The following is a 15479-nucleotide window of genomic DNA, read 5'->3' as shown; positions in this document are numbered from 1 at the left end:
CAGCCAGGCCGGCTGTGCTCCCTGCAGTGTGCCTCACTCTGGCTTGAAGGCCTGGGCAAATCCAGCAGTGGGATAGCATCCACCCCATTTTTTCAGAGCAAACAATTCTATCACACCTGCCACACAGGTAGGCCCATCTCTGGAGCAACCTCACCTCCTCTCCTAGACCAAACTCTTCTACCTGGTCTAGTTTGGGCCAAGCGTTTATCAAGCATTTGTTACATTAAATTTTAATCCTCATACTATGTGAAGTAGGCATTATTAGACTCATTTTCAGAGAAGAACATTGAGTCTTAGAGGGGTTAAGAGTGTTGTCCAAGGTCCCACACAACCTCTTCCCCCATGCAGGAGTCTCTTGGAAATCTTCTGACCAAGGTCTGGGAGACTCACCCATGGTTGGAGCAATGAGACAGGCAGAAAGGATGCTTCGTTCTTCCTTCGGCTCCATCCAGGCCACAGGTGGAGCCTAAGGGGTGGAAAACAGACCAGCCCAGATGGAAATCATCACTATCCCACTGGTTCCCTGAGGGCTGAGCAGAAGGGAGGCGCCTTCCCCGTCTTGCCCTGCCAGGAATGTGGGGCGTCCTGAGAGGCTGGGACCACTGAGCAATGGGGGCGGTGTGCGAGTTACTCCATGTGATAAACTATTTTCCTTTCTCATTCCAAAGATCAGAGAGCACTTGGTGAGCTGTTCTTTGTTCCAATGGAAACAGAAAATCAGAAAAGCCCAGTGGGGGACAGTCAAAGTTTCCTTTGTCTTCTTGGGCTAGGAGGCTGAATGAGAGGACTGTGGCAAGGGGAGTGGGGCAGGGCCACTACAAGGGCAACAAATCGGTAGAAGGGGGATCAGGACAGGACTCTACGAAAACAATGGGGGAAAAAAACCCACAAAGAGCTAAGTACGTGCCAGTGGGGAGGCCTTACGGCCTCCCTCATGCAGCTTTACTCTACGTGGATCTGCTAAGTCTGACAGTCTCCAGCAAGGGGATGGGGTGTCACAGCACAGCTAGTGCTCTCCTGGCCCAAGATGTGCCAAAGGCCACCTCCAGAACCACTGCCCTCCACACGTCCTCTGAACTCCCTGGCCCAGTCTCTTTACTGTCCCCATAACACAATGTGTTTCGACCAAGAATGATAGGAATTCAAATTTATCAAAGTCTTTGAAAGTTTGCCAAGCACTTTCCCATAGCTCTTCAGGAAGCAGAATAGCCTACTGGTTAGGAACACAGGCTCAGGGCCCATACTGCCTGGCTGTGCCATTCCACTGTTGTGCGATCTTGGGCAAGCTATTTTGCCTCTGTGCCTTAGGTTCCTCATCTTTAAAATGGGAATAATCACAGGATCTACATCTTAAGTCTGTTTTCAGATTCAGTTGGCTAATATTTAGGCTCCCTAAAAGCAGAGATTTTTGTCTTTTATTCATTGCCATGTCCCTAGGGCCTAAACAATCCCTGGCACCTGGCAGGGACTCAACAGATAATTATTAAATATATATAAAGGGCTTAGGATGGGAGCTGGCACTTAGTACAACAAGTGTTAGTTGTTGTTGTTATCTTTTGCATTCTCACAATAGTTCCAACAGGAGCATTCTGAATTTCATGCATGTTAGTGTTGTTCCTCCTTGTACGGTTCAAATTCTAAGTCAAGGTACTGAAGGAATATGCAACAGCCTTAAAATGGAGGGCAAAAGTTTGGGCCCCAGAGGATTAGGAGTGCAGCTGTCAAATATGAGTAAAAGCATTCATTCATCCATTCATTCAGTCATCTATTCTACAGATATTTCACAAATACTCCTAAGGGCCAGGCCCTGAGCTGAGAACTGGGGATGTATTGAAGACAAGATAGACAAGGGTTTCTACATTTGAGGAGCTTAACTTGTAATGGAAGGAGACTGGCAAAAATAAGTAAAGATCTAAATAGCACTTATAAGCACTTATTCAGATAGCAATAAGTGTTACAAAGAAAATCAAGTAGTATAATGGGATAGAGAATGGCTGGGGTTGTGTATGTGTTGGGGTTGCTTTAATTCATGGTCAGAGAGGCATCTGAGGAAGGAACACTGGCACTTTTCTAGGGCATCTTGGTCTCAGGTTAGGACCTCCACTGAGAGTTGGCCTGTGACACCATATCATCACCACCTCATCCTTCTGCCCAAGGCAGGGGTAAGTTGCTCAGTGTAGTTCTGGGGATCTTTACGTGGAGGTTTAGCGTGAAGGGCTGGAGAGAAGGGGGCTATGAACATGTAGTGCCTGCATAGGAAGGTTCTGGCATCAGTTGTCCTCTGGCAAAACCTGTTGGTTGCTCTAGGTTAAACGATGGTCAGTGGCCTTTCAACTCCCCCTTCATCTTTCTGCACTCTCAGGGAGGAGGTGTCTGGCCGTGGGGTCCTCTCCACTGCTGGTCTATACCCAGTGCCGTCATGCCCCGTGCTCATTCACGACACCACCTTCACACATGTAAAGATTGCCTCATCTTTCAAGATAGCTCAGACACCATCACCAGTCAATAAGGGCCCTTATTCATTACCTGTTTGGGCGTCTCCAGAGCGTAGTATGGAACGGATACCTAATAGATGCTTAATAAATGAAGGAATAAATTGGTGACTGTTGTTCCTTCTGCTTCCTCAGCTGACTGGCTCATTCCCACTCATGCATCAAGACTCAGCTCACACATCATCTTACATGAGAAGCCTCCCTCGACCTCCTTGTGTCTGACCTGGGGAGCTCTTGTTCATCCTTGATGTTCCCCTTGACTTCCTCAGACAGGGTTGGTCCCTCCCACCTCTGAATGCTCCACCACATTCTATTATCCTCTATTATATCCATCGCTCTACAGGCACTGTCTGCTACTGCCCTGTCACCTCCCCTAATCTCTGATTTTCTCAGGCAAGAACTGTTTTGGTCATCTCTATATCCCCAGCACTAGCCCCTAGAGGGCGCTCAATAAATATTTGTGAAATTAATGGGGAAAAAACCGTGAACTAATTGTCAATTTTGCTTAGAGTGGTGTGCTGGGGCTGGCTTGTAATGGTTTGTAAGAACCAATTGTTAAATATTTAGGAAACGTGTAAGCCAGTTGTTAAACACAGCCATCATTAAAAATTAAGTTATATGAGAAAACAGAAGACAAACTGAAATTGAGAGACATTCTACAAAATAAGTGACCAACTAAATACAATATGAGTCCTGGACTGGATCCTAGAATAGAAGAACGACTTCAGTAGAAAAGCTTGTGAACTCCAAATAAGTTCGTACTTTAGTTAATGTTGTACTAAGTTTAATTTCTCAGTTTTGATCAATGTTTTATAATTATGTAAGATGTCAGCATAAGGGGAAGCTGGGTAAAGGGCACACAGAAACTCTCTATACTGTCTTTACAACTCTTCTATAAGTCTAAAATTATCTCAACGTTTAAAAAAAATTAGTCAAGTTCCAATACTTCTTGGTTGTTTCACTTTCTTCTTACTCATTAACATAAATGAAAATATCAACCATCATTCATTTAGGAACTACACTTGCTCTTCTGTTACAGCTGAAGGTTGGCTATCGATATGTGTTCAGCAAAATCAATGAAAGCAGTATAGGAGAATCCATTGGTTATATGGAATTTATAATAAAGGGTATTATATATTTCAATATTATCTGTAAATTGAGCACTTCACATTCTTATATAAGTAAATTTATAATAAACCTATGTATGTATGTGTATATTTATATATATGTTTGTACATTTTTTTGAGAGCTGGTTGCTGAATGTTTATCAGAACACCACTGGTCCTACATGTGAATTATGATCTCATCAAACACATTGAAGGAAAGGAAAGAACATTGCCTGGCACCTTCTCTGTGCGAGGCTGTGCTATCCCTTTATGTTCCTCATTACAGGTGCTCTTTACCTCAACTCTGTGAAGTGAAGGTATTGTGGTCTCCATTTTACAGATAAAGATATTGAGGCTAAGAGAGGTTAAATGACTAGACTAAGGTCAAGTATTGGTATGTAGTGAGCCAGGATTAAGCTACGTTCATCCGAGTCCAACGCCAATTGTATTAGTATCCTATTGCTGCTGTAACACATTGCTGCAAATTCAGTGGCTTAAAACAACACAAATTTATTATCTTACGGTTCTGGAGGGCAGAAGTCTGAGATAGGTCTCACTGGACTAAAATCAAGATGCTAGCAGAGATGCATCCCTTCTAAGGGCTCCACAGGACAATCCTTTTCCTTGCCTTTTCCAGTGTGTACCAGCTGCCTGCATTCCTTGACTTCAATACCAAAAGTGGCCATTTGAGTCTTTCTCACATCCCATCACTCTGATTCTGCTTCTATACATCTCCTTCTCTGACTCTGACTCTCCAGCCTCCCGCTTTCACTTTATAAAATCCCTCGTGATTACATCGAGCCCACCCAGATGAGATGGGCAGCATCTCCCTATCTCAGTCAACGTCAGCTGATAAGTAACTTTAACTCCACCTGCAAACTTTAGTTCCCCTTGTTATGTAACTGAAGACATTCAAAGGTTCTAGGGGTTAGGATGTGGACATCGTTGTGCGGGCTATAATCCTGTCTATCACCCTTGTCCTTTTTCCATGACCTTCTCCTGCCTCACCTGTCATTTTAGTGGTCACAAAATCTGATGTGGGGCCTATGGAATTCTTCCTGACACCTGCACTGCCACACATCTCTGTGCTCTCCCCTTTGGAGTAAGATGCCCCTTTCAGTCATTCACCCAGCCAGTCAGACAGCCTTGTAGCGGAATGGCTTCTAAACCCTGGGGCTTTTAATCGTGGACATATATTTTACCTATGTTCTTACTAAAGTGTTTTAAAAATACTTTCCAGGATTTTTGTGCATTCCTGGCTTTTTACTTCCTTTCTACAGTGCTTTTATGGTGCCAGAGCCCTCCTTTCCAACATGGCTGGTTTCGCTGTGCTGCGGTTTACCCATTCCCACCTTCTGGACCTGTTTCTAGTCGGCAGCAAGGATCATGCATTATTTATTTGTTCTTCTCATAGACTTTTACATTACCTTATTCTGGAAATGGCCCTGGACTTAACTAAAATGTACTTTTCCCACCCCTGCCAATGGGGTAGATGTCTATCTGTGTTTACTATTTCTCTCTGACTAGCTCCTCAGAAACAGATTCTCTAAGTAACAGTTTTCCATCTTCCCTTGTTTCCTCCACACTGAGATCCCTAATTCTTGTCACAAGAAACCTCCTCCACTGAGACCAACCAAATGGCCAGAAGTTGCCCCTCCCCGCAGGAAGCCTTAACAACCGGATCCATCTCTTCACTGCTTGTGAGCTCTGACTACATTCTTGTCTCTACCTTCAATCTTGCCAACAGCTCTTTGCTCCTCCTTTCTACCTGTCAGACTCACACCCATACTTTGGAGCCCAGTCTGAATCCTATCTTAAGGTAGGCTCACCTTGAGGAAAACTTTCCAGATCATCCCAGCCCAAGGGACTCATGTCCTCTGTATGTGTCTAGGACTTATTGTCAATAGCACTTATTTTGACAAATTTATCATCTACCATTATGGAGAGGTTGCAAACTGTTGGCTGGTGAGCCAAATAATGCCCACAGGTGTATTTTGTTTGGTCTGCATGTGGTTTGTTTCTTTTTAAACTATGTGCTAACATGTAGCAATTAGTAATCTTTCCATACAATCTGGATTTCTAGCTTCTTTGAAAAACAGAAAAATCTGGTAATACTGGATCTGTATTCCCCCAAGACAGTAGTTAGCTAGATTGGCATGGCCAGGTGGCAGCTTCCACTTTAGATGGAGTATGTGCTCTCCAGCTAGACACAGTCCCCACTACTCCGTATTGTCTTACTCCAACCTCATTCACTCATTTATAGTACCTTCCTGGCTCCTAAAGGCATTTGAGTTATCTGACATATTTCACATCTGCCTAAGTTTCCAGCTGTATTACAGTCTCTTAGAGGAAAGAAACTTTATTTTGAATGTGTTTTGTTTCTTTTACGCTGCTATGGACATAGTAGATGCTTGATCAATATTGAGAGAAGAAATAATTTTACTCTAGATGATTCTAGAGTGTGTTAGAATTTACTTTTGCTACAAGATAAAGCTTTATAAATGTAACATCTATTGAGAGAGTGCCATGTACCTGACTCAGTGTCAGATGCCTCAGAGCAACTTTGTGTGATAAGTGATACTGTTCTCATATCACAGATAAGGAAACCAAGGCTCAGAGAGCCTATCCAGTAGGACTGGAGCTGTAGATCTGGTAGTCTCTGTGGTAAGAGCCAAAGCCTTTGTTCCATGAGGAAACTTTCCTAAGCATCAATGCTGGAAGCAGAGAGGAGCTTCCCCTCAGGCTCTCTGGTAAAGTTTGTCTACAAACTCACAAACTCCGAGACTTAATTTTGTTTGGATAGAGATTGAGTGTTTATTAAATGCTTATTGTGTGCTGGGTATTTACCAAATAACTGCACTTATTTTTGGACTATCAGGAATTCTGAGCATCCTGGGTAGCCCACTGATAAGATGAGGGGAATACAGATAAATAGACCCTAATGGCTGATGGGATTTGGAACCCATTTAGTGAGTCACATTCAGTTGACAGAGTGCCCACTGGTTCCCTTGTCCATATGTGCACAGAGATTGTGCTATTCCCTCATGCTGTCACTGGTGGTACTGACGTGTGTGGTGCGGGGTGGGAAAACATGGAGAAATTATGCGTGTTTAATTGCACAGCAGCAAGCAGAAAGGAATGTGAGTGCCAAAGACTCCCACTGAAGCAGAAATCTGGTATCATGTGTTGCTGAACAGCTGCAGGAAAATTTGTCTGGACCTTTGGAGGCAGAGAGGTGGGTTTGCCATAATTTGGTTCTGAGTAACTTTGAGGGCAACGAGGATTTATAGGCAGCAGATATGTACATCTAGAAGTTTCACTCTGGAGCTTTCGTCTGGTTTCTTTGCTACCCTATCCCTTCCAGCCACCACCAGTTCAAGCCATGGCTAGGAGTGGAAGGAGACAGGAAGGCCTCAGCCCCGGGGCCACTAGATTACTCCAGGTTTCATGTGTCCACAGCAGTGCTTAGGGCCACCAAAATGCTCAGGTTGAGCTGGGTGGGCTAACCCACTTAGAACTGGGTTCAACTCTCTCCTCTATTCCTACAAGTATGGCCTTACGCAAGTCACTTAATCTCTTCAGGCCCAAGTTTACTTCTACGTGTGAGGAGTCAGAAGGTGATGTTGCATGGGGCCTGGCCCATATCTTAAGAGATGGATCTATGTCCATAACACCCTGAATGCTCCCAATCTCATCAAGCGATGGGATCTGTAAGCTCTATAATGATTCAATCGAACAATAAACTATCATAGTCGTTACTCTGTATTGAGGGCCAGACAGACCCTATGCTAAGCCATTTAAATTAATTATCTCTTTAATCCTTAAAGGAAAGACTTAAAAAAGCTTGAGTTAGGAGAAGAAGAGTGACTCATGGAAGGTCACCTAGCTAGTAAATGACAGAACCATCACGAGCTCCATGCAGAGCCACTCCAGAGCCAACGCTTCTAACCACACCACCTGCCTGGCATTAGTCCCACTTCACACATGAGGCAACTGAGGTTTAGGAGGCATTAGTATCAGGGGCAGGACTTGGGTTTGCAACTTCTGTCTCTTTAATTTAACTTGCTGTGTCACTTCGGACTAGTTGCTCAACCTCTCTGAGCTTCGGTTTCCTGATTTGGAAAATGTCAGAGTCCAAAGCCTCTGGTAGCAGTGAGAAGCAGTATCTTGTGGGAGATGGTGGAGGGGAGGGGGCTAGGAATGTCCCAGAGACAGAGAATGAGAAGACATGGGTGTGACTGTGGCATTATGAAGTGGAGGCAGATCTGGAACGGAGACTTGCCAGAGTGAATGTGCCTGGCTCGCACTGCCCGTTTAGCAACCATCCTGTGAGAGCCCAGATGGGCCAGGTGGGCAGGAATCTGGCCAGGCTCTACAGGCACACCCACACCGTGAGGTGCTGTTGCCACCTAGGGGACAGGCGGTGACCAGGAGCCCAAGTTTGGCTGTGGCTGTGGCTCAGCGGCTGCACATTCCCAGTCTCCTGCTGGTTTCCGGAGTGGAGAGGGGCGGCCACGGTTTGCTCCAAGAGTGGGGAGGGGAGTAAGGAAAAGCAGCCGAGTGCTGCCTCTGGTTTGGGAGTTATAAATAAATCCATCTGGAAGTGTTTGGGGCTGTGGGAGCCTGAAGTCGGCCCTGCAATTCAGGCCATGTGGCGCATATTTCCATTCACACCAGAACCACCCCCCAGCCCCTCACCGCCCCGCCCCAGTCCCAGGAGACTGTCTGCTAGGGCCTGTCTGCTTGGGCCCAACAGAGCTGGGCGGGAACCTTTCAGGCCCCAATTTTCAGCCCCCACCCCCACCTCCCTCTCCTGGCAGCCCAACTTCAGCAAGATAATGTCTGAGAAAGTGCTTCAAAAAGTTTTATGAACTATCCAAGTGTTGGTTGAATGAATGAATGAATTTTCAATCCAGCATTTAGCTTGTAAGTTCCCCTTGTTGGGAAAGGGCCCCTTGGTAGTTATGGAAGGTGAGGCATTCTGGACTTTTAGCCTCCATCTCAGGATTACGTTTCCCACCCACCAAGCTAAGGCTGGCTGAGGTACAAATGCATATTGCCCAAGTTTTGTTTATCTTTCTATCCTCAGCACCAAGGGTAGCGCTCAGTGGGCATTGGTTATATGAATGCATGAGTCGCTATATTAATTTTTTAAACAACTTTTGTAGAGACAGAGGTCTCTCTTTGCTGCCCAGGGTGATCTTCAACTCCTGGCTTCAAGCGGTCCTCCCGCCTTGGCTTCCAAAGTGTAGGAATTATAGGCATGAGCCACTGCACCCAGTCCAATTTGTTAATTTAATCAACACGTATTACACATCCTCATGTGCAGTGCACTCTGCTGCATGCTGAGAGCACAGTGGAGAACAACATAGAGTCCCTGCCTCATTGAGCTAGTGGTCACTGTGTTTCTTAGTGAAAGTACTGTTGTCACTTGGGGTGAGACAGTTCTTTGCAGTGTGGGATTCTGTGCATTGCAGGATATTTAACCTCCTGATTCCCTGAGTCTAAATGCCAGTAGTTCCCTGAAGTCATTTTGAACAACCAGAGATGCCTCTAGACATTTCCAAATACTTCCAGGGGACAAGAGGATGCGGCCCTGGTCGAGGGCCACTGTGGAGGGAACTTGACAATGGGGCGTGAAGCAAGGCGACCTCCAAGGTGTGAATGTGTTGAGTCCTCTAAGTTCACTTATAAATTGGTGGTTTAGAACTGGGGAATCATGTTTGCCTTATAGAGATGTAAGATGATTCATCAGTGGCTGGGTTAGGCTCAGAAACCCATAAGGTAGCTGAGTTACATGGTTCTACCAGACTGGGTTAGGGCTGAGGGGCAGGCACCAAGATGGCAATTTTGGACATGCTGATGAGATGATTACTTGAAATTGTCCAGAAAGCAGCCAGAATCTGATCCCAGGGGCAGATGAGAGGTCAGCTCTCAAGATACAAATTTGGAATAAACCCACGTTGAGGCAGGAGTTAGACCTGAGGCCCAGGTTCCATTAAGGTCATCAAGGGAGAAGGTGCTGGGAATGTTGCAGAATTACTCCAGGATAAAGGCCAGAGGTAGAGAAAGTAGGCCCCAATGGTATCTCTTCTCTGCCTCCTCATTTCTATTCCCATGGGCAGCACCCTGTTTCAGGACTTCAATTTGTGCCAGGACCACTGCAGCAATCTCCTTACTGGCCTCCTTTCCACTTTTGGCCTCTCGGCCTGTCAGAATTTTCTTTTTAAAACATGGCTTTCATCGTGTCCTTTCCCAATATTCAATAAGTCCAAACTGCTTAACCTTGCATTCTCACCCCATGCGATCCAGCTTTCCATCAACCTGACACATCCTTGGTGAGTTGGCTCCGCATTCCACTTTCCAGGTTCATGGTTTATCCGTCTTTCAGACCTTACTGTGTGGCTACACAGAACTCCAAACACACACTGCCTTTCTCTCCTCCATGCTATCTCCACCCCTGGGATGCCCTTTGACTCTCTTTCCATTTGGAAAAATCTCACTCAGGCGTCAAGGCCCAGTACGGGTCTCCTGCATTTCCCCAACCCCTCAGAGGCAGGCAGATGCCTTCCCACCTCTGTGCACCCTCCTCTCCAGCTCTCACTCTGTTGCCCAGGCTGGCGTGCAGTGGTGCCATCACGGCTTACTGCAGCCTTGACCTGCTGGGCTTAAATGAGCCTCTTGCCTCAGCCTCCCGAGGAGCTGGGACCACAGATGTGCCACCATGCCTGGCTAATTAATTTTGTAGAGAAAGGTTCTTGCTCTGTTGCCCAGGCTGGTCTTGAACTCCTAGCCTCAAGAGATCTTCTCACCTTGGCCCCCCAAAGTGCTGGGATTACAGGCATGAGCCACTGCTCCCAGCCATCCGGTTCTTCATATACACCATGGGACTGCAAGTCTCTCCCACAAGACTCTGAGGGCAGTGACCATGACTTGTTTTGTTCTGCAATTCCATTGCCCAGCCCAGTGGGAATGGACAAGAAAGTGGGGCTGGGGATGAGCTGGTATGGCAGGGCAAAGAGGAAGTGGAATGGTCTCTTTCAAACCTCACCATGGATCTACTTGAGCCACTTTTACCTGCTCTCTCCCTACAAGTACTGTCTTTGGATGGGGGTTTGTGGAAGAGCTAGGAAAGAGGAGCCAAGGCAAGGGACAGGCAGAGGGAGCAGCATGGAGAAGAGAGGAGAGGCTGAGAGGATGAAAGAGAAAGAAAGTGGGGGAGAGCAAAGGTCTGCATTAGCGGTTCACATACATAAAGGTTTCAGGTGTGGTGGAGTGGAATAAGAAAACATTTGGGATTCTGGAAATAAAATCAGCTGCTTTGGCAGGTCAGCTGAATGCACAGTTAGTTAACAGGCATTAGTGCCCTTTGGTGCCAAGCTGTGCATGGAACCATGTCCTGCTGGGATCAAATGGCAGCTACCCGGGGATGCCCTTTTAATAAAAAGCAGAAAGCAGCACTGGCATGTAAGAACTGAAGAATCCCTCAGAGAGTTCTTTTTAAGGGCACCAGGGACCACTGGAACCCCAGAGTTGCTCCACATCACTGGCCTGGCTCTTGCCAAAGAAAGGTGGGCATGAGAAGAGAACTAACACATAATAGTCCCAGGGGCTATTCCAGACACACAAAAGCTCATTTGATCCTTACTGTAACTCTGCGAGGTAGGAATTAGAATTCTAATCTGTTTTACAGATTAGAAAATCAAGGTCCCAAGGAGGGTTAAGAATCTTGCCCAAGGGCACACTGCTTGAAAGTCTTGGATCCCAGATTCCAATGCAGGTCATCCCCTCCCCTTGATGAGTGGGCCAGGACCCAGAGGTTGGCAGAAGTTTGCTCTCCAGTCTTGCTGACTTTGGCTGTGGGGCTGATCTCTTTGGATTGATTTCTTTGAACATAAACAAAACACCATCAGTTTTTTCCTGGCTTTTGAATGAGCCCTGAGAATCATGTAATTTTCTCCAGTTTCCAGCTGGGTGCCTTTGCTGGGGGGGCGGGGGGGTTCGTGAATATGAAGCAACAGGTCTCATTCTGAGAATCAACACTGTGCACCAAAAAATACCAGGGTACTTTCGCTCCCAGGTATTTTGCTCCCAGATATTTCAAGCTGGGGCTTTCAGCCTATGGGGCCAAGTTTTCTATTTTTTCTTCCCTTTCAATGACCTGCGTATGACTGACAGTTGCCTGTTTTCCCAGGAAAATTGTAAAACCTTTATCAAAATATTGGCACCTTTGAGTTGTTGCCCACACTGTGTTCTGACTGACTGTGTGACCCACGTCCTTATCTGCTCAGTGGTTGGATGTGTTCTGTCTGTTGTCAACCTGTGAGTCGGGGAGTAGAGGACAGGAGGTATGGACAGGACGGGTTGTGGACAGTGTTTTCCAGAATTCTGATGTGACATGGCTAAGCCAACCCATGGAGGAGCCAATGGAGGTAGAGTGGCTGGAGCCAATAAGGGGTTTAGAGCAGGGGACAAAATGGCACCCAGCACCACCCCATGGGGATACAGCTTTGGGGTGGGGTAGGTTGGCTAGAAAACCCATGGTGATCGTTTTCTGGAGTTGTTCTGGAGTCAGAAGCAGTCTAGAAACCCTTTGGATTGGACCTCGGCCCAGAGTTGTGTGTCACACATATGTGATAGGGTATTAGGATTATCATGCTGCATGCAGGACTTTCTGAAATCTTGCTGCATAACAGAACTTTCAGTCATACATAATGACATGCTGAGGAATAAGTTGCTGGTCTTGAGTTTGGTGTTTTGCCCTGGTCATTGTAGTGGAACAGGATTTTTCTTCACCACCTTCAAAATCAGTTCAGAATCTGGCCACTTCCTGCCACCTCCACTGCTATCACCCTGGTCCATGCCATCATCGTCTCTGGCCTGGATTATTTTAGTATTCCTGTCACCAGTCTCCCAAAGTGATGCTGTGAAAACATAGTGTGACCTTGTCAGTATTCTGTTCGACATCCTCCACTTGCTCCCCATCTCACTCAGATTCAAAGCCAAAACCTTTATAGTAGTCCACAAGGTCCTGCATAATCTGGTCCCCCTTACCTCCTTGACATGATCTCTTACAAATCCCATCTTCTGCCTCTCCATTCCAGCCACACTAGGCTCCTGATCATTCTTTAAGTTTGCCAGGTACATTGTACTTGCTTTTCCTTCTGCCTGGAATGCTTTTCCCCAGTATGGGGAAGGATCCCTGGAGGGAGTGTTCACAGGAACTGGGAAAGGGTTGCTGTGTAGAGAGAACCACCTGACAGGAGCTATGGCCTTTGGCAGAGGGATGCCGCCAGCTCATGGTGACCCCGAACAGAGAGAGTGGATGACTAAATACCTCAATCTCACTTTTCCTTTTTCTTCTGGTTTCTTTGCAGGTGCTTCCCATTGGTCAAACCTAACCCGAAGCCAGAGGGCAAGGGAGCCTGTTGATGCCATCCACACAGGTCAGCCTACCAGGGTACAAGCTGGGGGGAGAAGGGTGGAGAAGATGTGGACAGACAAATGGAAAATGTCCAGAACAACTGGATATCTTTGTAGTTTGCTCCCTCACTTCCTTCACATCTCCACTGCAATGTTTGTTACCTTTTCAGTATGTTTCAGTTTGTTACCTTCTCAGTTTGTTACCTTCTCTGGCCACCATTTCTAAAATTTCAGGTCCCAGCCCTCAACACCTCATATCCTCCATCCATGCTGTTTGTTCTTCCTAGGACTTAATACTATCTGACATGTAATTGATTTATTTCCCTTGCCTATCATTGGCTCTCCCACTAGAATGGGAGCTCCATGAGGGCAGGGACTTGTTTCTGTTCACTGGTATACTCAGTGCCTAGGATAGTACCTGGCACAGAGTAGGTATCCAATACATTGTGAATGGATAAATGATTGAATGGATGTACTCTCTGGGGCCACTCTAATGAGTCTGCTCTCAGCCAGGCACAGCTGGATATAGGTTACCAGTTGTTACTCATTCCTGCTGTTCACGGTTTCCTCTAAAGAGGCTCAACTGCTGCCATGTTTTCAGGTCAGGGGGTGGGAAGGCCTTTGCTGCTTCCAGTATTGAAACTTGCACAACAGTTTGTTGACTTGAATCTTATGGAAATTGTTGCTGCATTAATTGGCATGGACTGAGCTTTGTGTATTATTTAAGTTGTCATCAGCCACAGTGGGTAGATTCATAGTCATAGGGGCACTGGTTCTTCCAGGTGTTTCTTCCATACCTCAAAGGTAGCCTTGATTGCTAGTGGGCCTATTTCCAAATTAGGAGGCTCAGTAGCCACTTCCTTGAGGCTCAAGGGCAGGGGACCTGTGAGCTGGGTCCTATGACCACAGTGTTGGTGACACAAGGATAGGTGAAATCAGGATAAGCAAAACAGATATGCATTTCTAGAACAATGTACTTGTGTCCAGGGTGATGTTTTTATTATATAAATAACATATGATTATGGAGAAGGGATTAATGGGTGCCAGGGTTTAAGGAAGGGGGAGATGGTGGTAGGAAATGGGTGTGGCCATGAAAGGGCAACCTAAGAAATCCTTCTGGTGATCCTGATGGTATAATGTCAATACCCTCGTTGTGATATTGTACTATAGTTTTGCAAAATGTTACCAATGGGAGAACCTGGGCAAAGTATAGTGTTATCTGCTACAACTGCCTGTGAATCTATAATAATCTCAAAATGAAAAGTTTAATAAAAAAAACAAATAACATATGAATAATATTCTTATTGTGAAAAAAAAATCAATTCAGCTACAATTCAGATCTCTATCTCTCCGGTCCCACTCTGTTCCCCCAAGGTAACCACTGTTATCAGTGCCCACCTTTCTGCGCATACACAGTTTGGTTTTATGTGGGTACTTAAAAATAAATGGTGTCACACAATATATACTAATCTGCTTTTTTTCACTTAGGAATATGTCTTGGAAACCTTTCTGTTTTAGGAGACATATGGATCTAGTTCATTCTTGTTTTCTTAATTAAACTTTTAATTGTGATTAAATTGTGGATTCACATGCAGTATAACAAATAATGCAGAGAGGTCCCATGTACCCTTCACCCAGTTTTCCTCAATGATCACTTCTTGCAAAACTATAGTACAATATAAGCAGGGTGTTGCCTTTATACAGTCAAGATACAGAACATTTCCATCACCACAGGGATGCTTCAAGTCATCCTATCATAGCCATGCCTATTGCCCTCCCACCCTAACCTCCTACTTAACCTCTAGCAACCACTCATCTATTCTCCATTTCTAAAATCCAGTTATTTCAACCAGGTTATGCAGTAAAATAGAATCACACAGTATGCAACCTTTAGGGATTTTATATTCAGTCAGCATAATTTTCTAGAGATCCATCCAGGTCGTTGTGTGTATCAGTAGTCTGCCCCTACCCCTTTTCCAATAATCTGCTCCTTTTTATTGCCGAGTAGTCTTCCATGGCATGGATGTATCAAAGACCGTTTATCCATTCACCCACTGAAGGGCATGTGGGTTGTTCCCAGTTTTGGGCTATTATAAATAATGCTGCTGTAAACCTTCACGTAACAGGTTTTTATGTGGAAATAAGTTTTCATTTCTCTGGGATAAATGCCCAAGAGTGCAATTGCTGGGTCATATGGTAATTGCATGTTTAGTTTAAAAACAAAACAAAACAAAACTGATGGCCAGGTGCGGTGGCTCACACCTATAATCCCAGCACTTTGGGAGGCCGAGGTGGGCAGATCACGAGGTCAGGAGATCAAGACCTTTGTGGTCAACATGGTGAAACCCCATCTCTACTAAAAATACAAAAATTAGCCAGGCGTGGTGGTGCACACCTGTAGTCCCAGCTACTTGGGAGGCTGAGGCAGGAGAATTGCTTGAACCTGGAAGGTGGAGGT

At 45.6% G+C, this 15479-nt stretch overlaps 1 protein-coding gene across 1 annotated transcript in view; it reads left to right on the top strand.

Moving 5' to 3' along the window:
- The first annotated feature begins 11727 nt into the window (after nucleotides 1–11727).
- NHSL2 (NHS like 2) overlaps nucleotides 11728–15479 on the top strand; it is a 138348-nt gene continuing 134596 nt past the window's right edge. The window contains exon 1 of the mRNA XM_021933036.2: nucleotides 11728–13044. Within this exon, the coding sequence (XP_021788728.1) occupies nucleotides 12867–13044 (178 nt within the window). The 5' untranslated portion in view covers nucleotides 11728–12866. The remainder of the gene's footprint in view (nucleotides 13045–15479) is intronic.

The sequence above is a fragment of the Papio anubis genome, chromosome X (assembly GCF_008728515.1).
Source record: "Papio anubis isolate 15944 chromosome X, Panubis1.0, whole genome shotgun sequence".
Taxonomy (NCBI): domain Eukaryota; kingdom Metazoa; phylum Chordata; class Mammalia; order Primates; family Cercopithecidae; genus Papio; species Papio anubis.
This window is presented reverse-complemented; position numbering and strand designations above follow the sequence as displayed.